At 39.5% G+C, this 25,522-nt stretch overlaps 1 protein-coding gene across 2 annotated transcripts in view; it reads right to left on the bottom strand.

Moving 5' to 3' along the window:
• Positions 1 to 14,168: 14,168 nt before the first annotated feature.
• The window catches only part of SLC9A4 (solute carrier family 9 member A4), a 33,731-nt gene continuing 22,377 nt past the window's right edge, over positions 14,169 to 25,522 (bottom strand). For both annotated transcript variants that reach the window (XM_039714512.1, XM_039714513.1), the window contains exons 10-13: positions 22,436 to 22,532; positions 20,550 to 20,681; positions 19,745 to 19,832; positions 14,169 to 16,368 (exon numbers count right to left, since the gene is read on the bottom strand). In XM_039714512.1, the coding sequence (XP_039570446.1) occupies positions 16,070 to 16,368; positions 19,745 to 19,832; positions 20,550 to 20,681; positions 22,436 to 22,532 (616 nt within the window). In that variant the 3' untranslated portion in view covers positions 14,169 to 16,069. The remainder of the gene's footprint in view (positions 16,369 to 19,744; positions 19,833 to 20,549; positions 20,682 to 22,435; positions 22,533 to 25,522) is intronic.

Below are 25,522 nucleotides of genomic sequence, written 5' to 3' on the forward strand. Positions count from 1 at the left end.
TCATCATATATCAAAGAACAAAAAAAGGACCTGTCATAAACTACTGCAGGAGGACTAAGTGATGTTTCTAGCTCCAGAGGGACGTATATAACCCAGGAAGAATAATAACCCATGAAGTTACTTTCTACTATTGCTTCAAAATGCCCTTCTGTTCACAAGACAGGCAAAATCAAGAGGAGTTTCCCCGAGAGTGATTGTCCTGTTTTTCATTTTATTACTTATGTTTCAGATGATCTTGATATCACTGAAAAATTACATTGTTGGGCACATTTGCTGAAAATCTGGAATTCAACATGACAGGCTGGTCTCCTTCTCTTAAGTCTTAGAACAATCTAATTGCTTAATAGCTAAGCAACATGTTTAATGTTTAAAGAGTAAATCCCCTCTTTAGCTCACTCTGCACCAGGACACTTAGTCATTGAATGATTTCTGAGGCTGTGTCCCCACGCTGGCTGTCAAAAGCAGCCACTGTTCTCAAGCTTAGCACCTGTCACTGCCATGAATACAGAAATACTAATTTAAATGTTTAACTTCGGGGGCAAAAAAAGTTAATGACTAAAAGAACACTTCCAGTTTTAGCCTTACAATGCCATAAAAAAAAAATGAGAATTTCCTTTTGAAAGCAGAGTTTGATAGATTATGGCAGATATGATAGACATATTTCTTAACTCTTTCCCATAAGTTCAAGTTGGAGGGTTGAAATTGGAGGGTGAAGTGATTACTTTAATGCTGTAACCCATATTTACAACTCTGACAACCTTTGAAGCATAGAGGTGTAGCCTCTGTTTGCAAAGGGCAAGGTAAAGACTGACCCAGTCCTGCTAAGCTACATTTCCACTCACTGTTTGCCACTAGATTAACACAAGCATGTTGGCCAAAAATGCTGAGGAGTTGTGGATTTCTTCCCTGAAAAAGTTTCATTTAAAAATAAATGCTACAATGTTTCCCAAGCAGTTCTGAAGCACGCAAAAAATGTGTCCAGGCTGTGCTCAGTCTTGTAGGAAATCAAGTACCACCTTATTCTCAGCTAAGCACAACCTAACCTCTGCTTCCCTTTCACAACAATGAGCTGGCTTGAATAGGTATAATAGGTCACATTTAGGCCCTTGATAAAGACTTCTCTAAGAAAATTCAGATCTTAAGCAGGAGTCTAGAAATGTCTTCTGGGATGCCTACAGAATTCCACCCTGCAGCAGTGATGAAGGTCAGTTTGCAACAGTAGCTGGAACAGCATTAATGTGTGTTGTAGAGAGCTGTTCATCTCATGGCCCCTTTGTCATCTGTACCTTGTTTCTGACACACTCTTGTTTCTCCTCCTTACCCAAGAACCCACCTGCAATATACAAATAAATGCACCCAGTGCTTCCTCTGGTCATCACTAGCTACAAGGAGCCGTCCTTTAGCAAACGCATAAAAAACTACCTTAGATTCTCTACAAACCTCAAAGCTGACCCTGTCCTAAGTGATGCTGTATATATCCCACTGAAGCCTGGGAAGTGTTCCTGACAGCTGAAGTAGCCCCAATATAGGTGTTTTGAATTTTGAATTGCACTGAAAGATAGTTTGTGAATTGCTGCAGTGGGCTGCCAATGAATTGTCTGCACACTAATACTGTATATGCAGGACTTAAATAGTAAGCATTTGTTATCTAGAAAAAAAAAACCTAGAATAGCTGGTAATTTTTATAGACTGTATGTAACTTCTCTGTTAGGATTCAGAAAGCTGCATTTCAAGAGTTGATTAATTCTTCTATTCACTGGTTTGTGTTTTGTTTATTTCTACTCAGTTTTCCATTACTTATTTCTCTTTATCCAGCCTACCCACCAAAGTCAATTAGCCATTATCTGCATGTCTTATGTCACTATATTTTCACTGCAGAAGGTTCGTAAACCCTTGCAGAATCTGTAAGTGCTTTTCTCAGCTGATTGGCTCTATGACCAATAGGCAGCTGCTGTGAACATAGGTTTTCCACTTGACTTGGTGGAGTTCGGCTTCAAATTTTATACAGAATGTTATGTGTGGTTTGTTTTCAATAAAAATTAGTCCAGTTCATTGTTCCTCTAATTCATGTAAAAAAAATAAATCTTCTTCACCTCTTCACATAATTCTGTCCTTGGGAAAGTTAGCACAAAACAATAGAGTAAGAAATTAAAGAAAATCATTCATTCATTCAAGAAGACATATCATGGGAAAGTCCACCATTCCCATGCTTCTTGAAGAGGATGTGTGTTTGGAAGAATAGCCAGTGAGTCTGTGAGAGTTAGAAGAAAGCCTCTGATTTGAAGATACCCTAAATTTAGAGCCAAAAGGACAACAACTGTTAAATTCTGCCTCTGCACTCCAGAGATAAAAGGTACAACATTCAGCTGCACAAGAAACCTGCCCAGCCTCCAGCCTGGATTTTAGCACTTCTAAAGTGGAATAGCATCAGTGTGGGGGTTAAGAGAGCAGAGCTGCTGTGCTTAGAGCATGCAGCAGCTAGGCAGCAAAAACTTTTTTTTCCTAGAAAGAGCCTTCTCATTATTTCTAAGATGGTATTATTGAACCCTATGATTCATTTAACATTCCAAAAGTGTATCAAGAAATAGGTACAACATTTTCATTATCAGAGTTTTCCAAATGAAAAAAAGAAAATAGCAAAAATTGCTGATATTATAAAACTTCTCAAAGAATTTATATGGCATTTTAAACTGGGAAGATGCATACAGGAGCTTGCAGGAATAGAAATATGGACACTTCTTTGGACAGCTTTGAGAAGAGTGGAAATTTTTGTTAACAAACTAATTGTTGTTCACTGGTATAGAAACAAACTGGATACATTGGCATAGTGAGGAAGATGTCAGATTTTCTTCATTTCAGTGAAAATATTTCAGTTAACTTTCTCAGCATTTGACAAACTTTTTAAATGCAAGATATACATAACATACCATCAAAAAGATCTGATGAACATTTTCAGTATTGACAATCCTTTGGTAATCACAGTATCACTGGCCCACATACCCTCTTCATCTATCTATACCCTGGTTTTGATTATACTCAAATGCTAATAGTTTAGTAGAGAACAGATTTACTGCTTCTTCAATGACTAACAGACAGCCTCTTTTCCTTTTATATATATTTAGTATCTATATCAATACACAAACACGTCACATAAATGCACACATACATGCACATATATATGAATATGATTTTATGTATATTTTATATATCTTTCATGTAATTAGCTCTAATAAGCAGTCTTATGTTTGAAATTATTTTTCCTCTTTTCCATGAGTACAAATAGAATCTGCTGCTGTATTTATAAATCATTTCAGCTAGGCATAGATACTTAAATGTTAGGGTTCTTAATTGCAAGTATTTAAAAGTCATAAAAAAGCAGTAGGATTTGATCCTGTAATTAATTACACATGGGTACCAAAATGTAAACAAACTTTTTGATCAGAGAAAAGGCTGCACAGGGGCAAAAACCAGCAAACAAACAAGCAAAAAAAACCCCAAAACCAATAACAACAACAACTACAAAAAAAAAAAAAAACCTACCCCCTGAAGAAAACCATCCTAAGTACCCTAGCAGAAAAGTGAAGAGGAATGGTAAAGTGTGTCCAATGCCAACAACAAACAAATCTGCTCACAGAAGCCATGTTAGGGTAGCATTGCTTTATTGAGAAGATTGTATCCATTTCCTTGTAATTTAACCTGCCTCTGATTACTTTCTTATGCAACAGTCTCTCTTGGAACATTGCGTCATGGAAAAAAAAAGGTGGAGCAGTTATATTCATAGCCATTAACTACCAGTATTTTTTTTAACTCCTCCTGCCTGACATTCCATCTATACCTTCTGAGGAGGGAACACCTTACCAAAATACAGAATTAGCAACATTTCTAACATAATTTGCAACAAGGTTTATCACCTCTTGGTACATAGAAATAAGTAAATCCCCTTTTCCATTTGCAGGTGCCTTGGGAAATGCCATTTCTGAGGAGAGAGCAGAGGCTGTATATCTGTCCTGTGCAATTAACCTCTGTTTGTCCTGTGGTGAAGTAAAGTTGTCACATAAGCAAGTTTGGTTCTCATCTCAGCTAGACCAGCATGTTGGTGCCAGTCCCATACTGGCAGCAAACACCATCCTGCAGTGTTTGACACAAACCAGAGGAGCTGTTTAACAGAGAAGGGGAAAGAGGAATCTGTCTGACCTGTGTTTTCTACTGCAAAAGTCAAACATCTTGAAACTAGAAGCTGTGTGAATTCCAGTAGTGAAGTTTTAACAAATTTTTGATCCTGCATGCAGTCCAGTCCCAGCAGCAGGGATTCCCAGGATTCCCAGACTGGCTCAGTACCACACACTTGTGAGCAGATGTATTCTTAATGCAAAATAGATGGGCATGGAGCTCATGATACAGATGATGATACACCTGCTCTGATTCTAGGTGCTGCTTTTTTAGAGCTCATTCAAGTATCTTGGTGCAGAACTAGACTTAAAAGTATCAGCATGTTTTTTAGCAACTGCTCCCAAGTTCAGCCCTAGCATCACATAAAATGTGTTCAGATGCTGCTGTAGAAAAGACCAAAATCTCTTAAAGCCCATTCAACTCTTCAGAAAAATGTAATCATAATTTTATTTGTAGGTTGCCCTCATCTGTCCTGTAGCAATGGCACCTTAGGGCTCCTGGAAAGCAGCAGGCACTTCAAAAAGGCCTGCTTGTTGCTACCCAGGCCCATCAATCACTGCCTGCAGATGCTGCCTCCTTGAGCTGAGCACAAAATACGCCCCACCTTGATAAGCTGGGTACACATCTGAAGCTGAATGTGGTGGATTCAAATCCCACATTCCCACAGCTCCTATCAAGTTCTCACAGGCTGGCCTAGGCAGGGTGCCTCCTCCTTCATGGCTCATGGCATGGACCTCTTTTCCTGAAGTTTTTCTTACAGTGCTGGGATGAAATATGAGTTTTGACCCTTGCTAAGAAACTTGTAGGTGTGTGTATTCTCCAGGTGTTTTCCAATTGACTACTCACTAGAGGGGAGTGGTGGATGAGGGTTTGGAGTAGGTGACCTCCAGAGGTCCCATCTCAACCATTCTGTGATTCTGTGGTGATAAGGGATTTCACCTATCACCTCTGTAGTGGTTGCCTCTCTGGGAGGATTAGATGAAGCCCTCTCTCCTGGGTTTGACACTCAGGATTCTCTCACCTGTCTCACACTAAAATAGGATGAATAGAGAGATACAAAGTGCCAAAATCACAAGGGTCAAAAGAAAGGCAGGTTCAGATGCAGTTTTTGGAAATGGACATAATTGTTATGATTCAGAGCTGGCACTGAGCAGAGAAGTTGGCTTCCAACTCAAAAGGTCACTCAAATTCTGGGTTTGAACTGTCCAGTTTACCCTGAGAAATCATACCCGAATGCTTCTGTGTAAGGCCAAAACCAGAAAGTATGTAAGTCTCCTCACTGCAAAAAATCAAGCAATTGACCAAACCAGCAATTACTGCAGGATCCAGATAATCTCTACATACAGAGAGGAGAAGTTTGGGGCTTTTTGAAGAGAAAATCCTGCTTTTTTGAACTCAGTTGCAAAAAAAAATCCAAATCCAAATATGATTTCACCCTACATTGTGCTACTGCCAGTGTGGAGATTTGTTGGTTATAGATAAGGATCAGCCAGGGTTTATTGCAAAGTTTATTTTGTAGTAAGCCTGTAGCAGCAATTAAAGTTCCAAAACAGTTTTCACATACTAGTAATTTAAAGAAAAGTACATCTCTGAAGATGTAATTTTCCATTTTTAATCTCTATCCAAAGATATTCATTAACTTTGAGCAAATTCCTGTCAAACAGTTATAATTGCATGAAAAAGATACCTTTGCAGATATAAAAAAAGATGACTGCTGACTTTTTCCTTTTTCTTCTATAAGATAAGCCAAGAGAGATGACCTCTAAAGACTGGTACATAAATAACAGCTCAGGAACTTGTTCATAATTGCACTATAAAATTAAACTGGAAAAGAACTAAATTATAAAACCTGAATGCTGGGTAATAAGAATGCACAGTAGAAAGCAGCAATAAGATATTTTGATTCCTTTCAAGTCACAACCTGCTTCCTAAAATGATATCTGAAGTCACAAAGCTAATACATGTGGAAATGGAGCTCAGTTTTAGCTTAGATGTCAGAACATAGGTGATTTCAGCCTCATTGCAAAAGTTGCAACTATGTACAATATAACAAAAGTTCCTTTTATAATTATGTCAAGCAACATAATTATAAACAAAAAAATTTCATACCATGAGGTAGGATAACAATTAACAGAAAAAAAAAAATTCTTTATGTAGAATGGTTCTATGTGCTATTCTAACATAGAATTTTTTACATATTTACTTATACTCTTCCAGGAATAGTAATTTCTTGATTTATATTTAGCATGTTGAGTGGGAATTCTGTGTAGTATGATAATATACTGAGGAAAATAAATCTTTGATCTAACCTACCACCCAGCTATACCTCACATCCCGGCCATTGTGAACAAAAATTTGTCAGACTCATACAGAGACAATATCCAGACATAATTTCCCAGCAGCCAATTAAGATCTTCACCAAGATAATTAATTATATATAGGAGATATATCAATATTTCCTTCATGCCTGGCAGCATGTAGTCTTCAAAGAGCGGCTATAAATATTTGGCTTTACTCTGAAATTTGTATAAAGACACCATAATATTTATGGCCTCTATAACATATGCAAACTGGGATAGGTTTTAATTCTTTACACTTTGTGTATCTTGCTATTCTTAAACTGACAGACCAAGTACACAATTAATATCTAGTTCATGATATTATATCATAGTGCATTGATCTGTTAATTTGGAGGTTATATTTCTCTATATCAAAATAAGATATTTCTTTATGTAGATTTTATAGGATGTTTTATAAAAAACAGAGTGAACTTGGTATTTTAACCTCCTTACACTTGCACAAATCATTCTCCACAAATCCTGAATGAGAATACCATAGTAGATACTATTAAAAAGTCATTAGCAATATCCATTTGTCTCTCGTGAGAAGGAAGTTTTAAGCACAGCAGTGGTTCTGTAAAGTATACTAAAAAGAAAAATCTTCTCAAGCTCTGGTGGAGGCATTATCAAACTGAAATACCTGAAGTGGGAAGAATTCCATCTTGATTATGATGGTCAGACCTAACATAACACCTAACACTGAAGGAAACCAATACCAATTTCTATCCCTGTGGCTCCTGGAAAAGCAAACAGTGTGGGTACCAATTGTTTACTGGGCAGTTTGGAAACATAAAATAACTTTAAGGGCACAAAGACTTGCCCTTCAATTATGCCTCTGTTTAATACTGAGTAGTCCTCAGCTAAAGCCCAAGTCTGAAAAAATTAAGGACATACTGCTCCTATTTCCACAAACTACTTAGTTCTTAATGGAAGCTTTCTTATTGATTTCAATAACTTTATTCATTTGGAATGAATCCTTAAATGTTTGGCTCTAATGAGACTCCTCCAACCTTGAAGTTAAGCATTAAAGTCCAGATCCTTGTGGGTATTTACGTGTTTAATTATTTTCCTGTATCAGAACTAGCCCATAAAGACACGTTCCAAATTCTTGGTCATAAAGGCATGACAGTTCCTAGATATTTCTTTCTGCCACAGGCAGCCTGCCAACTGGAAAGCTTTTTTGCCTCAAAACTTCAAGAATACCGTGTGTCAGTCTGGCATGGGGAACTGGTCACTAAATTAATACATAGAGGCACAATGTTTTCTTTTGGTGATATAAACTGCTGGAATGCACTATAGCACTTCAAAAACCCCACATCTCCCTTTTGTGCTATGCCCTCTGCCCCTATGCCAATGGTTTTTAATCCTACAGAAAAACAAAAAAACACTGAACAAATATTTTAAAAATAATTTTTAAAAGGCAATTACTTTGATAGGGTTTCTGACTTCAGTGGGTGTTGTGTGCATGTCAGTCTTTTTCATATTCAGCCTGAAAGTTGTTTCTTCTTAGCACAGCTTGCTTTTTGTTCTATTGATTTACAGCAATAGAAAGCCTTTCCTTTCTGGCTCTTTAAACACATTGCTTAATTCCATCAACAGAGGTCACTGCAGCTCCTTTCCTCTTTGGTGAAAGTGTTCCTCTTCCAGCAAATAAAGCATAATTAATGCTGTTGTCTAGCAGAAGTTTAGTTTATCCATTATTTCTGAGACAGAAAAATTACTACAGGAAAATTTGCACATAGTGGAAGCTAAAGCCCAACAAATCAAAACCAACTAAAACAAAACCCACAACAACAATAATAATAAAATGAGCTCGTTTGAGCTTTGAAACATAACCTAATTAATGCAAACTTGTTTATATGAAGTTTTGTGCTTGGTCACTACATTTATCCTTCTTTACCATACCTAGGAACAAGACATGTGAATCCAGTCTTAGCACCAGCTGTTCTATCTGCTCTGCAGTTCTTGGTAAATCAGTATCAGGCATTTCTACACTATGGAAAAATAAGAAAAGAGCTCTTTCAAATTGCTAAGACTTTTGTCAGCAGTCATGACTTTCATTTGAATCTGTCTGCATACTTAAGAAAATTATGAGGAATGATTTTGGAGTATTTATTATTAAGTGGAGTTCAAGCCAAAGAGTCCATCTGAAGCTGCAGTAATGTGAGCCTTGCAATTTTCCATCACTAAAGGCATTACAGCTGACAGAGCCAAACAGACTTGCAGACAGAGAGCCTTTTAGAAATGAAGATAATATGGGAGTTGCATACAGTAAGACATTGTGAAAGATATATGCATATATGTGTATATTTATATCTGTGTATATGTGCTCTATGTACATGTAGAAATAGCTTAATTTATTGAGGAGGAAAAGGAGATTTGTCTCAAAGATAAAACAGTCATAATGCCTTTCTTTGAAAGGACACTTTCCTTTCATAAGTGCCAAAAGGATCAGGTCAGTGCAATACTAATTCAGGCACAGTAAGATGCATTCATATGTTCACCACTAAGGTGTCTGCACATGGGTAGGTGTCTAAGCAATCACTGGAGTCAGTGCAGGCAGAGCTGTTTATCAGGTAGTGACCAAGGCAGCCATCCACATGTTCAATCAATTTATGCCCTAAATGCCATTGGCTGCCTTGAGCTGATCCCCACCAGTTTCAGCCCCAGGGGTTCTGTCCAGCTGCCCTAAAGGTGCCCCAAGGGGCCTCTCTAAGCTCTGGCTGCTGATCCAGGGGGCAAAGAGCTTCAGTGGCTCCTCTACCAAATGTGGCCAAAGATGGCTTGTGGCATCTGTATATGCCTTAGCCCTGAGTGCCTTCAGCCCTAAGAGATTTGTCCCAGTTCTAATACCTGTGCTAAACATCACCAGCTTCCCATCCCCATCAGACCAAAAGGGAAGAGGAGCAGCTTCCAAGAGTTTCTGTTCCATTTTCCAATAAAAAAGTGTGTTTACCATAGTATATTCACTTCCTACCATTTCACCAGTTCTTGGGACTAAGCAAAACATGCAGAGCCTATACAGTTTTTTGAAAAGAACAACAGTGAATGTACAAGGAAAAAATTAGTGGAAAATTATTTTTTTACTTATGTATATTTGTTTATATGTATTTTAAGTATGGCAAAATTTTATGACATGTTTTAGGACACTGGGTGTTTGTAAGCAGCAAGTCCTCATGTCTGCTTGAAGCAGTGCACAAACAAATTCTGTGTGATTTTTTTCCTTTTTTGTGGTGTGAGATGAATGAAAAGCTTCAGTATGTTCCTTGTTCCTTTCTGTAAGTTTCAGTCATCTGAAAACCACAGAGAAGTAAAGGTAGATTTGGGGTCAAAGAACTAAAGTGTCTCTTTAAATTTTTTTTTCACCCCTTATCACTGCTGATGAGTCATTAGAGCAAGGAGCAAATGGTCCTAGGCTGAGTACCAAATAATGTCTCTAAATTAATACCTGGCACAGGTGCCAGCAGTTTAACTTCAAGTATCTTTTATGATAATTTTATACTTAGCAGAATATGTTATTGATGAGAAAACATTGGGCAGATGTCTAATAATCTGACCTGTGTTTGCACATGTAAAAGGGATGCTGCAGATGACTAATACCTGTGCCTATAGCTCACTGTGGCTATTCTTGACAGATCCTTCTTTTTTCCTATGTTGCTCCCACAAGAATGACAGAAAAAATAAGTAAGGTATGATGTTCAGTTTGGCTGTCTGCTCCTGAGCAGCTGTTCACTGTTGGGGTGGCTGCAATCTGCCCTGCCAAAGAAAACTCTGAAAATAAGTTTTCATTGTTTTCTTCAGTCCATGTCACTTTTCTTAGGATTAAAAGGTAGTCAAATCTTTCTATAAGGATGGATGGACTAGAAATAAACAAGAATCAATATTAGCTTTTGAAATTTAACACCTGTGAAACCAAAGAAGGAAAAGAGTTTCACTTGTGATTAACACTGAGACAGATTCTCAAAATAAAATTACTAGGCAACTTAGCTCAATAGACTTCCAGTCATTTTAACTGGTTCTGAACATTACTCATGAACCTAACATCTCTAATTTTAAGGCTCTTAAGTATAGTGAGTTTGGCAATACAATCATTATAATTGTCCTACCTAAAAAGCAAACAAAATATAAAGATAAGGTAATCTGATTTTCCACTCTCAGTGTTTGTGTTTTATGTACATATGTAAATAGAAAAATTTTAAAAGAGTGCATAGGAAAAAAGGAAGCTTGAAAATATTTGTTGCTATTTTCCAGTCACTGTCAGGCTTTTAAATAGTAGTTTCCACTCATATCTGACAATAAAATGTGATTTTTTGGGATCTAAGATTTTGGGCCACAGAAAAAAAAACCTTGAGAATGTTAGTTCTCAAAACTGACACACCAGCAAGAAAATAAGGAACATTTCACAATTTTTTTCATCTTTGTTTTTTTCTTCTTCATTCTTTTCATCTACTTATAGGTTGTGTTTTGCATCCACAACAGTATGATGGTTTCCCCTACAGATATCACTGGTCCTCTTTCTTTGACTACCTCTCTCGTAAATATGAATTTTATCCTTCTCAAACTAAACATGATCACTATAAGCCTCTCCAACCTTAAACTCTGACCTACTTTCCTGGATCTCATATAGCTTCCCTTTGCTAGCCTGAGCACATCTGAACTCTTGTCATTTAAGCCAGTGTACCTCCTTGGCACACGCACAGCACTAAATCAGTCCGCCTAGAACTCCCGCCAGGACATTTGCTCTTTTCCATCCGCTGCAGCTTCTTCCCTATGGCTGCAATAGACACATGCCTGCTCCATTCACTGGGGTTTTGAGCCCTGCTACAAGGGGAGTTGCCTTCCCCAGCCCCTGGTTGTGCATCCTTTGCCAGTGTCCTCCCCTGGTGTGACTCAGAAACTCTTTTGGGTCTTTCACAGCATCCTTCCCTATCCTGTTTGCTGGCATTATCCTGTGAGCAGCAGTTTTCCCCATGGGTGCTGTACAGAGAGCAGCAGCCCTGACTGCTCAGGGGTGGGCATCACTGTCCCTTGAAGAGAGACCAGAGCAATGCCTCCTTCCAGTGCACCCTGTTAACTTGGACATAATATCCATCACAACTGGATGCTCCCTGCACAAGCTGCTATCTTGTCCTGATTGCTGGCACTTCTCTTGCTGCTGCATCCTTCTTGCTAAGTTCTCTAAGGGAGAGATTCTTCTTTTACTACACATTCTTACTCACCAGGGATAGTAATTGAAAAGCAATAGCTGCAGCAAGAGCAACACGGTCTAACACTTAATCACTGTGCGATAAATATGAAAGTACTGCCAGCTCCTCACAACATATCACTGACCTCAATAAATCCCTTCCTTTTTCTGCAATATTCTGTTTGGACATTGTTGCTCTTGCTCCTAAAATATGTTCTCATTATGATTGTCTTTCTTGTCTTATTTTTCTCATTGATTAACAATTTCTGTTCAGGAGTGAGATAGGTAGGCTGGGATACAGTTAATTTTCTTCATAGTAGTTCATATGGGCCTGTATTTTGGATTTGTACAGGAAACAGTGTTGATAACAGGATGTTTTTGCTATTGCTGAGCTGTGCTTGCACAGAGTTCTGTGTACACAGAACACAGACCTGTTCTGCCCCTCACCCTACCATCAATGAACAGGCTGGGGGTGCCAAGACAGCTGACCAGGTGACCAAAGGGATATCCCACACCATGTGGTGTCATGCTCAGCAATAAAGTTGGGGAAATAGGAAGGAAGGGGAGGACAGCCAGAGTTTGCCTTCACAAGTCACTGTTTTGCTTATGGGAGCCTGGTTTTCCTGGAGATGTCTGAACCCCTGTCCATTGCAAGTGGTGAATGAATTTCCTGTTTTGTTTTGCTTATGTGTGCGACTTTTGCTTTACTTACTAAACTGCCTTTATCTCAACCCACAAGGTTTTCCTCCACTTCTCTCACTCATCCCACCAAAGGGGAGGGAATGAGTGACTGCATGGAGCTGAGTTGCAAGCTGGGCAATAGCCACCACATGGTACATCTCTTGTTTTCTCTACTGTGAAAGGTAAAGTTTATTAATTATTATTCCTTCCTGAAACTCACCTGTCCTGCCAATGAAATAGTCTTAATTTTCTGAGCCCTTATTTCCTCTCTGTATTTTGAATAATATTCTTTACTTTCTGGGCATGCATTTCCTGTGCCAGTTTACCTTAAATCAGTGTGGAATTTAAATTCCTGAGTAAATAGCACTCTACCAGCGTAAAAATAAAGAGGTCTTGAATTAACTTACCTTTGTAAATTATCAGCACAAGGGTCCTGGATGTGACCCAGGTTCAAGAGCTTAAGAATGCCCACACACTGGATTTAAATGCATGCCCTAAACCATTTCAGCTTTCTTTATGGTGAGGCCTGAAAGCCTATAGACATGGATTAAATTACTTGTAATAAGATATTGCTGTATTTATTGCTATTTAAAATATAAGTAGTGTGCTTCTTTCAAAAGAACGGTTTTGTCCACAAAAAATAACTATGAAAAAAAATGTGCAACATTATATTTTAGAACATATTTTATATAGGCATCTGCAGCATTGCTTCTTGGCTGGTGGCCAGCAAAGCCATTAACAGCAACTAATGGCACAGAAGGAAATTTTCTTCCAGTACTGTTTACTAATTGCTAGGAATGAAAACTAAAAATAGACTTTACAAGTTTAGGAGCTAGACTGCAAAATCTGAGAGCACTCTATTAACTTCTAGCAGCTCTACAGCTTTACACTCTCTGAAGTTCTGGGTCACTGATTTCATCAACAAGAAGATTAGGAATGAAGAAAAGGAGGGAGATTTTACTCCATCTATGCACTAATTCTCTTAGTGTTTTATTATTTTTATCTTGTCCGAATATAAACCCATAATTAGAAACTGAATGTTTTGCTCCCTATTTCTGATAGGCAATTATACAATGCTCTACAACTTCTACAATATTTAAAGAATTTAGGAGTCAATTTTGAGCATATCTGTCAAACATAAACTGGCCAAAATGCACACACTCCTCTTTTTCATGATGTATGTCTGGTCCCTTCCCACGCCATTCCTGACATCCCATTAATCCTTGTCTCACAGAGTCTGTCTCTGTCCAGTTCCCCCAGACAATTCACTGATTAAATCTTCTTAAACATGAAATGCTGAATTTGCAGCTCACAGTAATTCCTCTATTAAAGCTGCCTCTTGTAACCCTCCCTTGGAAGATGAGACACTACCCCTTCTTCATCTTTCTTTCAGATTTCCACCTTCTCTCTGTCCCCAGGGATTGCCAGCAGTTCCTATCACCCACCAGCCAGTTCTGGAGATCCTAATCCCCCACAACTCTGGAATGCAGAAGCAGGCTTCACACCTCTTTTACCCCACTCCATGCACCTCTGTGGCCTAAGACCACATCATATGGGTAATAATTTTGCCCTCAATTAGATATCATGTGGCAACCATGTGGCTCACAATGCAATTTAAGACCTGAGTTTGTATAATAACTCTTTCCCTTAATATCATGTTTTAATTTAGATTTATGATATGTCAATATAACTTGCTGTAGGACTGAGATCTGGTGCAAAGCTTTTGTTTAAAAACTCTGTGAAGCACTTCCTCCTTTGGTGGAGCTGGGTTTATTTGTTGATTTTCAGGTACAGAACTGTATTTCATTGCTAATTCAGTATCGGTACAGAAGAAAAATCCTACCCTGTTTTAATAATGTACCACTGTTTTCATAAGAGGAAGTCATATAATTTCTCTGGCACAATAAGGAAATACAAACAGAACTCAAGTTTCATAAAGCTTTGTACAGTTTCAGTACAGATGATTCATTATAACCTGCTAAGCATAAAAGCTGCAAACACAAGAAAATGGGGGAAAGGGGAAAGAGCTTGTAGGGCTTTCTTCCTCTGGCAGTGCTTTTCATGTTTGTTGGTTTAGATTCTTTCCTGAATCAGAAAACATTTATAAGAAATGTGAAATCATAACTTACAGAAATAAGTTCTTTTATGGACCAGGACATACAAGCAATACCAGCAATATAAAAAAGAGAAACATGCAAGTAGCACTGCTATCTCTGACTCTTAGAGTAGCATTTACAGACCCTGAACAAGGTCTGAGTGGAGAAAACAGGAGGAAACTTGACAAAAACATGACTGAACTTGGTGCATTTCTTAACCATAGATTTGACTTCAGTGCAGCTGTAAGACTGGGTTTATGGACTTTTGGATTCATCCCTTTGGATAAAATCAGCTCAATTACAGTGCCAATACACAGAAGACAGTGGCAATGCTGCTTCCATTCTACAGAAGGGAACTTCTTCAGAGAAATTAGGTGTCTGGGACTTAGCTAAACTTACTAAAGATCATACTTCTTGCTTCTCCTTCTGCTAGGGAGACCCACCATTGAGAGTGGAGCATGGGCACACAGGGTCACTTGGAAGGGAGCTCCATAGAAAGGTTGGGAGTTCAAGTGATGTAGTGCACATCCCTCTGGTTATTTCTGCTTTCTTATAGAGAAAATCTTCTCTGTACAAGATATAGGAAGACACTACAAAAAGCTGGGAGGCAAACACAGAGCCTCTCTTTCCTGCTAGACAACAGGTTACAGGATTAGACTCACTCTACCTTTAATCCCAGTTTCTTGCTTCCTATCTGCATTGCTGGTCCAGTTGTAGTGTGAAGAATGGTGCATGCATTTGGGCTCGCAAGGTGGAAGTGGGGAATGAGACATTAGATGTTTACAAGGAAGCCTCCCCTTGCTGAATCACAAAAATATTGTGTATGTTCTTGCCATTCCATGCTTACAAATAAAATCCTGATGGCATTCCTGCCTGAAAACTCCTCTGGATTTGTACATACAAGGATACCTTCTTTATTCATCCAAAACAACTGTAGGTGAGCAATAGGAGTCTACATACTGAAATTTATTTTAGTAGCTGGAGTCATAGATCATCACTGTAGATGACTTTACACATTTTTGCAGAGCTAAAACCTGAGTTACCAAGAGGTTCCCAAGTGCTTAAAATGTTCACTGTTCCTTTTGACTCAAGGTCTTGCTTAAGCATCTTCAGTGACATTTATATGCCCTAAAAAGCCTTTCTGCTTTTAACTCTTTCCTGGAATGCAGTTGATTCTGATCTGAAATCAAAAGCTCTGTGCTAGTTGAGGTAATCAATCTGTGCATTCACATGTCAGGGATGCCTGTATATATTTCTGGGTGCAGACCACAGTATGAAACAAAGGCATTTTCAGCTTCCATCCATAGCACTTCGTGCACCCAACTACTGCTGTTTAAATCCACATGCAAACCCCTACAAATATCATGTTCTCCTCTTTTCTGCAGTGTTTTGTTGGAAAGAAAGCTTGATATTAGAACATAAGAATTTGAGTCTTCTCAGAGCCACTAAGTACCTTAATACATCTCTTGAAAGTGATACAAGAGCAAGTACACTGGTCCCCAGAGGAAAATCATAGTTTAGTTTATACAAAAGCTTTGTTAGTTTTGAAGCAGTGCAGCAGGGCCCCTAGAGATGCAAACACTGATGATCTCTGCTCCTCATATAACTAATGGCCTGGCTGGTGCCATTGTTTCTGTCTCTTCTTCTGACTCATACTCCTCCACTTCTCTGACAGTGAACCGAGCCTTTGGCATTGGAGCTGGATTGTCTGCTCTGGTGAAACGATGACGCCTGATTGAATTTCCTCTTCGACCTGACAGATTGCATAGACCAGCTCGTCTGTCCAAGTGTGCCATTGGAATCAACTCCTGGCGCTGCTTTGCTTCCAGTGGCCGTAGGCGGGGCTGGGACCTCAATGTTAGCGGCAACGCAGCATCAGAGCCACTTCTATGCTGATCTAAAGATAAAGAGACAAATAATTCATTTTTTAAAGAAGAGAGGAGAGAAATGACATGGTATTGGAAAGGAGAGACAGAGGGTATTCAATGCAATACCCTGGAATGGAAGCATTTTAAATAATTACTATAAAATAAGGAAGCAGTCAAGAACTAAAAAGAGCCCTGATTTTAATTTTCATCTCTGAGCTGATGCTTAAAAGATTTTATTTGCCTCATCTCAGCTCTGAAACCCCAGAATATGAGCACATTCACCTACCTTTTGGTGTCTCACAGACCTGCCCGATGCCTTCACTGCAAAGTGAAACGCAAGAGTGTTCCTTTATGCAATTTAAATTCTAAAATTTCACCAGTGTACCTAGTACCATGGTTTAAAAGCATTTTAAACCCACAGCACAAAACAAAAATGTGATAAAGGAGAAAATTCTGGTCAATCAAAAATCAAGTTTGTCAGTGACCTGTGACTAACAAGTGGGAAGAGAACAGTTTCATCTGAAACCAGGGGTGCTTTGATTACTTTGGGTGTGTCAGATCTGCTCCTACCAGCTTGTTTTGCCACAAGTACATTGTAAAAATTTGCCTGCAAGAGGCCAATAACTGGCATTCTCATCCTGATGAGTTTATAGAATATACTTTTTCACTTTGCTAAAGCTGCTTGTAGTCTAACTACACAGTGGGAAAGTAGTTAATGTAAGAAACAACTCCTAAGAATCTAAGCTAGGACGATCTGGGATATAAACACAAAGGTCTATGAACAGTAAAATTATTCCAAATCCTGCTACAATTAAAGTACACATGTATTGACTAGGTCACAGTTTCAAAATTTAAGAAATTATTACAGATTCATAACTATTAAATTATTTTAAGCTAACGTTTATTTCACAATTGGCACAGTAAAGCACTGCTGCTTTACCACATGGACTTAATGCACCCCAAGCACGATAGGATTTCTCAGATTTCCAGGGCTTCTACTTAGCTCTTTGGGAGCATCATTGCTACAAAGTATGAATGAAATATACTTCCAAAGAAATAATTCATAAAATCATAGACTGGTTAGTGTTGGAATGAACCTTTAAGATCCCTTACTTCTGCCTCCCTTCCATGAACAGGGAATCTTCCACTAAATCAGGTTTCTCAGCCGCATCTACCTGCTCATGAACACCTTCAGGAATGGGGAATCCATAATTTGTTTGGGCAACAACAACCTCTTTGGACAATTCATTTATATGAGTGGCAGAAAGAGCTGAGAGGTGACTTAAGGATCTATTTGTGGTCATTTCAGACCCTTTACTAAAATTTCTGCACATGCTATATATAAGACCTAAAACGAGCTTGCTGGAAGATTTTTTTCCTAGGTCTTCCAGGCACAGACAGAAGAGATGGCATTTATCCCTGAAAATGCAGATGTGCATGAATGATGTTGTTACTCTAATTCTCTACATACTGAGTACTTCTCTTCTTAGTTTCCAAGTGCAATTCATCTCATCCCAACAGTTTATAAGAAGACTTCAGGGTGGCTTTTTCCTGCTGAAGACACTTAAAGTGGTGTTAATGCTACACAATGGCCCTAAGGTGGGGCCAGAGGCTGGACCAAAAAGTTACTTACTTTGATAGATTACAAGACAGAGCTTAAATTCAGGCCTATCTAATAGAAAAAAAAAGTACTTGCATTCACTGTTTCAGGATTTAGCTCTCTTCTCACTAAAATGATACACCTATCTCCTACAGCAACATTTGGTTCCTTGAAAGTGTCTGCAGTGCTTTTAGGTCTGAGACTGCTGTGTGGAATACTTTAATTCTTTTAGAAAGACACATATCTCCTGTGAAGATGTCCTAATAAACAGGACCAAAAAAAATCGCTTTGAGTAACATTTATCTCTGAGTAGATCCTATGAGTTTCCATTTTGCTGTCATCATATGTGGGTGCCCATACAAGACTTTGAATAGAGCATTTAAGGCAGGAACCAAAGACAGTGAAAGAAAGAGACTTGTGAAATCCAGAGAGAAAAAAGTGCAGGAAAATACAGGAAAAAGAAGATTAAAAGGGCCAGTCAGTACATATGTCCAGTAAAGCCCTGCACTCAATCAACACAGTCTGTCTTGTTTTTTCATTTGACTACACTTCTGACTGTGTTCCTCTATCAGCAGCTCCCCATACTGTGTGCTTGTGTGTGTGGAGGCCTGAGTGCCAGCAGCTGGAGGGACTGGGGTGCATCTGTCAGTGCAAACTTGCTGGAAATCATCAAGCATGAGGAGCCATTAAGTAGGATGAGAGGCTTGGGAACTGCTTATTGGAGCAACCATGAGTCTGGAACAAAGACTGAGGAGGGCAGAAGGTCTGTAGGTTGACTACTGGAGGGAGCAGGAGGTCCAGAGCAGTGACTGAAGAGACCATGAGATCTGTGGCTGGTTACAAGTAAGGCCATAATGGATGGAAATGCACACATGCAAACCAGTCTGGATACCAAAGAGACAGGTTTGCATGTGTGTGTCCCTGTGTGTGTGAGGCAAGAGGAGACATGGGGATCCAGGAAGTTGCTCCAGGGAAGACTGGCTGCCCAAGGCCAGCAACTGGAGGGTCCTACAATACATGAGGTAGAGTGTAAGACCAAGTCTCTGAGTGCATGTATGTAGGTTTGTGTACCAGCAGCTGCTAGGGGGCTGTGTCCCCAGGGACTTACATGCCCAAGTGCCACCAAATGTGCAGATGGAAGGTCCAGGGCCAGCTACTGAGCAGAGCATGCATCTCAGGCCAGCTACTGAAGATTCAGATAGCATGTGTGTATTTATAATTTTTCACTAACAGTCTATTAGTCTCATGAGCCAGAGAGGGGACAAGGATGAGACCATCGGTGTTGTTTGCATTTGTGTGAGCCCTGTGCCATGTCTGTGCTGCTCTCTGTGTCTGGCTGTGTGTACTCATGCACTGAATTTGGATGTGGGGCTGCCTGTTGGAAATACCAAGTCTTGGTACCTGCAGGAACTGGGGGCATGGATCTCCATCAGTCTCACCTGGATGTGCTACATAATAATTTTGCATACGGCTCTGTCTGTGGGGCTGCGGGGAATGGCTAATTTGTGTTCTTGAGCTTGGCCAGGTGGAACTGCAGGGATCACAGGAATATTTGTTCAAGAGGGAAAAAGAGAAAAGCAGGAGGTTCTGGAACAAAACAGAAACTGCTGCAGTACTGATCATATTAACAACATAGATTTTGTTCTCATTCTTTGTCAAAAGAATGAGAGAAGGGTGTAGTTCATTTAAAGAGGCCGTTTCCCACTTCCGTGGGAATGTGCATGTGGTACTGTTAAATCCACCAAACAACTGGCCAAGTTTCTTTTGCTGCTGGAGTAGGACACAGAGTAAAGCACTTCCATTACCTGTAAAAGTAACATGCCTGGCTTTTGTTCTAGTGGGCTGGCGTGGACCCTGGGGCAAGGAGAGGTAGCGTACTTCTGTTGTGTTAACCTGTGTGGGAGACAGAAGAGTGTCCAGTGCCTGTGATTGCCTCCACTTGGCACTTACTTAGTGAAACAGTAAAGAGTTATGGCAATATTCTGCACATTTACAGCCACATTTTGATAGGTATGAATATAACCAATGCTTGGTTTGGATGGTAGAACTCAATGTCAGCTACAGTGAGAATGTCTGTCTGATATAACAGCCAAAGGGTTTTCCACCGTCACCAGAGAGAAACATGTTCTTCTAAGATTCACCTTTCTTATTTCAGGAGAAAAATTTGAATACAACTAACCTATCCAACAAGAACTTATTTCTCTTCCTTAACCATGATTATCTCAGCTATAAATATCTGTGCTGTTCAATGCCTTCCTTTGGTCAGACAAATTTCTTACTGATTGAGAACCCAAATCATCAACGTGCCAGAGGCTTTGCATCAGGCCTTTTTTGATTACACTATACTTTGCATATGCAAAATCAATGCAAGTTACATTATTTTACTACATACAGCCAGAGTAGCTGATTTCTGACCAATGTATAAAGATGGGACATGAAAATTTTGCTGGTCACATGCTAAGTGAAGCTCTTTCTTCGTAAGTGCTGCATAAGCACACCAGGAAAATATCCATTTTAATTACAGTGAAGAGCAAATTAAAACTAGTGTCTTTCCATATTTACAGAGAAGCAGAGGCACTTTTACATAAATAGTAGATGGATAACAGGTACCGGTCTACCCCAAGGCAAGCTGTTTCCCTTCCTGCAACTCTGCCTCAGGCTGTGCTCCCGACGGATGAGGATTTCTTGTGCTTGTTTCTCACTTGTGTCAGTAGGAAGATTGTGCCGGTTGTATGCTGGTGCCTGAAAGAGAAAATGCAGCCAGCTCATTTTCAGTGCATTTGCAATGTTAATCAGTCTGATCAATCACAGGGCCAAGGGGACATCTGCCTCAGCTTGGTCACCGACCCAACACTGATCTCTTTGGTATTGCATGGCAAAATGCAGCCATGCACAGATCTCACTGCTGCAGAGCAAGGTGGGAAGAAGCATGAACACAGCTGTAAGTCTCAGACCTCAAGAGCTGTGTTTTGATGCCATTTTTGATAGACTCTTACCTGCTCAAAGTGCAGGTATATAAAATATACCTACCTAAGAAGGCTGATATCAGGCTTGTCCTGTCTTTGTCATCTCTTTTCTCATCTCATCAAGTGTAGTTGGGAGCTACAGATATAAGGCAGGTCCCCAGAAAGAGAGAACTTAGCTCTGAGCTTTGGTGCTAATATTACTGAGCCTGGAGCAAGCTTCAGATGCACTCAGGAACAAAGAATGAATCTCCAGAATGAGATGCACAACTGAGTTTCCTTTCCATGCTTGGACAAACTACAAATTAATATTACCCTTAAACTGAGCATCATTTAAGACAAGCTTTTTAGTTTATCATATACATCTAGTGAAATGACAGAAATAATTATCTGCCTTAAAGAGAAAAAATCACTGAAGTTTATAATCCCCCTTAAAAAGTAGAATCTGATCTCAGTTTCATTCGCTAGGGTCCTTGTAAAGCTGGTCTGGGGAGCAAGAGCTTTTCAGAGCTGAAAAGGAGTATTAGAAGTGGCATTACTTTCAATCCAGTCTTTCATTTCCAAAAGCACACTATTCTCAATACTACATAGGAAATGACTAGCACAAATAGTCATTACTGTAATTGATTTTGAAGAGAGAGAGAGTTCATTTCAGCAAGCTAAGAGATAACTATATATGCAAATCGTTGCTGGTAAGATAAGAAATTAATATCATAAGGATAATTAGCCACGGCAAATCAAACAATGTTAGGAATGAATAACATATTAATAATGCCACATTTAAATGAGCAGGCGCCCTAGCTTTTTCTAGTACACGTGTGTTACATGAGTTAGCCTTGTTTATCGGCATAATTTCAAGGTTACTGTAATGTATTCTCTCCCACTCGTTGCTGTGGGCGAGCTCTCAATTGTCTACTCAGTGCCCGAGACCGGATTAAGCAGATACCATACCCTGGGTCGCATCAGGGTCACTACAAATTTCTGCAAAACAAATCCCCGCTGAGGTATTATCACACCACTTTTAGGGGGGAAAAAAAAACACCTAAACGTGTAAAATGAAGCTCGGAGGACGTGGAAAATTTTTTTCCCTTCTTTTTTTTTTTTTTTTTCCTTCCCGCGGTAGAAGCCCGGGGGGCGTGGAATTTTTTTTTTTTTTTTTTTTTCCCTCCCGCGGTGCGGGTGAATGCCGCTCCCACGCAGGGCTGCGCGGTGTTTGCCGCGCCCGCCCCTGTAGCAGAGTTTCGGCCCGGACAGCCGTGCGGCGAGGGAAGCCTGACCTCTACAGCTCACACACAGATTTTTCCCTGGCTTTTCGAGCTGCCGTCAGGTAAAAAAAAAAGGAAAAAAAAAAATAAAAACAAAAAAAAATAAAAAAAAGGCGCAGCGCCAACCCAGCTTTCCATTATTCCGCCCCGATCAGTGCCCAAGCCCAGGATGGATTCTTCCCTCCTTGCCCTCCCCGGTCGCAGCTCGCCGCAGGTGCCCGGGGAGGCAAACAAGGGCTGCGGTCGGCAAACAGCGCGGCTCACGCACCCTCTGTCGCACTTGGTACAGGTTGTGTGCCAGGACATCCCTCATGGCCTCCACCTCTGCCGGGGACAGCCTCTGTGCGCGCTGGTTCCTGCCGCTCCTGTAAATAAAAGGGGAAATTAAATATGATATTAATGAGCTGATTAAATACTTATCCCATTAAATAATGCATGGACTATTTTTAGGGCTAGAAAAGAAGGCTACGTAGGGCCTTTCAGTGATCAGCAACACCTGCAAATCATCCAAAGATGAATAAAAAAAGGTGAAATTTTGCTCTTTCATTGGTTTTATCCATATAGTGGGTAGTCAGATTGGGCCCTAAGCCCTCATACAGCTGGCAGCAGAAACTCTTCTTTCTTAAACCTCCAGAAGGAAGTTCCCATTCAAGGATTAGATTAGGCCAGCCCAGAAACGCACTGCAAGTTTCTTTCTCTGTCTGAACAAAAACCTCAGCATAGTCCAGCAGTCTGGGCCTTGCCATCTTACTGGTTTTTAGTCCTTTAAGAAAGAAGTTTCCTTCTCTGTCTGAACAAAAACCTCAGCATAGTCCAGCAGTCTCGGCCTTGCCATCTTGAAGAAAATCCTTAAGAGCAAAAGAGTATACTAATTATGAAGTCTGACCGACCTGCCCTGTGGTGAGAACATATAGAGTTTCCTTGCTACTGAACCTGTTTCTCCATTTGAAATTAAAGAATCGTTTTAAAGATAGTCATCTTTGTGTCTTTAAAAAAAATTTAACAAGCCCACAGTCACTTGTAGCTGCCTGGCTTTTTCACTAGCAAAACAGAGGAGGAGGGCTGCTGCGAAATGTTATCGGGTTTCACTACATCAGTCAGTTACTCTGAGAGTTAGTGTTCAGATGAATTCCCAGGAAAAGAAAGGGAAATAGATAGTGATCATCCAGGATGAATCAGTCTGAGTTGGTCTTGTTGTTTCTGAATTTTTCCTTTCTCTATTTTGTTTCTTGCCTCTTAAAAAAAAAAAAAAAAAAAAAAAAAGATTGCAAGTGGTGCTTTTCAGCTAAGTGATGTCTTTAAAGTGTTGTCTGTAAATTGTGCAATTAAAAATTAATTATGATCTATGAACAGTATTACCAGAGTTTTGTGTGCATCTATCTCACACTTACTCTAAAATAAATTTAACAGTTTTAATGGCAAAGGACAATAGATTCAAGCTAAACTGTGATTGTTGGAAGGAAGAAGGTTGGAATTTGCAATTACATCTGGTTTAGCAATATTACTATTGTTTTGTTCTATAATGTACCATGAACATCTTGAAAACTTGTAGGACCAACATGAACTACCTGGATTCTATATTTTACTGCCTCTTAGCATGAAGTAGACAGTGATCCTTGGTGCCCTGGCCAGTGTCCAAAGCCCCTGGAATATAAGAATTAATTCCTGATATATTTCAAAGTTTTGAAATGTGTTTTCATTCTGCCATCAGACTAAAACAGAGACCTGACTTTTTTTTCTATGAAATAAAAACAAAGAGGGAAATTAACAATAGGTTAAGGAGTAGTATTAGAGCTAGGACTGGGATAAGCAACAGCTTAAGGACTTCACTTAAGCATGAGTGACCCATGAGTCTGTCACTGAGATGCAGGCAAGTCAGTGTGACAGAAAAGGACTGCCTTTCTGGATTTGACCAGAAATAATTTCTGGTCCCTGATAAATCCTTCCCATCAAATGTTTAATTGACATTCATCAATTCTCAACAACTGCAATAACAACAAAATAGTTATTTACCATTAGGGAAAAAAAGACCTTCACCAACACCCAAGTCCAGGCTGAGTAGGTGGGTTCATTTTTTGGTTGGTTTCTTCTTCACTTGCTTTCCGCTCTCAGAGATGCACTGAGAGGATTTGGGGATGCTACCAATTTTTCAGGCTTGGGTGCACTGTGCCTTTACTCCCCACTGGGTGTGGTGTGTCTCAGAATGGGGCACAGCCCATGTAGGCTGCCCTGCACACAGGGAAACCAGACTCCTTGCTGTCAGCAGCCCCTCTCTGATGTCCCTTTGGACAACAGGGAGACCCTAGGTAAAGCTGGGAAAATATACACAAGCACAAGCCCTGGGGACTGTCATCTAGTATTGGTCTCTAAAATACAGGCTTGGCTCATTTGTGTAATGCAAATGGAACTGGAATAGTTGCTGCAGGTGGCTTTGACATCCCAGGGAACAACTGCTTCCCCTCTTTGTGCTTCACTGAATGTGTCCACAGGTCCTTTATACCTTACAGTTGGGAATAAACAGAGGAAAGCATCTAAACAGGGAAAAACTTGACTCCACTGGGGAGATTATCAGATTATCTCTACTATTCCAGCTGCATACCTGACTTTCTCCACATACCAGCACAGAAATATCCAATTCTAAGTAATTTAAAATATTATTTTGCTCTTAAAGTGAATTAAATAGAATAAATAAAACTGCTTGAGTCTCAGTAGAGCTGGGGTAGCAAGAGAAAAAATAACGTGAAGATAATCTACATTGTTCTGGAGCAAATAAAAACCGTCAAACAAATAAAAAACCGTCATTCTTTTCATGGGATTGGAAATTAACCTACCCAACTGATAACAATGCACGTATATGGTAGTAAGGAACAGATTGCTTTTACATTTTGCAGTACCTTAAGAAAGGGCTTTCAAAAAACCCCAAATGTGTTCAGTATGTTACCAAACCCATAAAGTAATCCTTTTTTGAAAAAATGTCTTTGTTCTTATTGAATCTTCCAGGATGTTACAACAAAGAATAGCACAGGATATATATTTGTGAAGAAAAAAGTTATAATATGCCATGAAAACTGTCTCTGTAATAACTGCCATGACATTATTTCTTTCTTCCTTAGATATGGAGATACTTGATATTTGATACATTGATACTCAATACATTGATACTTGCACAATCTGTGTTATATTATCTTTTCATATTATATATAAAATTTTGAACTTTGTAAACTCTCCATTAATCTTCACTCATCCTGTGAATGAATAACATTATTGGGGCACCACTTTCTCATAAATGTACCACCACAAATGATAACACAACAGCTGGGTCTGATCTGTACTGTATTGATATATTCTAAGATTT

The sequence above is a fragment of the Passer montanus genome, unplaced genomic scaffold (genome assembly GCF_014805655.1).
Source record: "Passer montanus isolate IOZ18808 unplaced genomic scaffold, ASM1480565v1 scaffold3, whole genome shotgun sequence".
Lineage (NCBI taxonomy): Eukaryota > Metazoa > Chordata > Aves > Passeriformes > Passeridae > Passer > Passer montanus.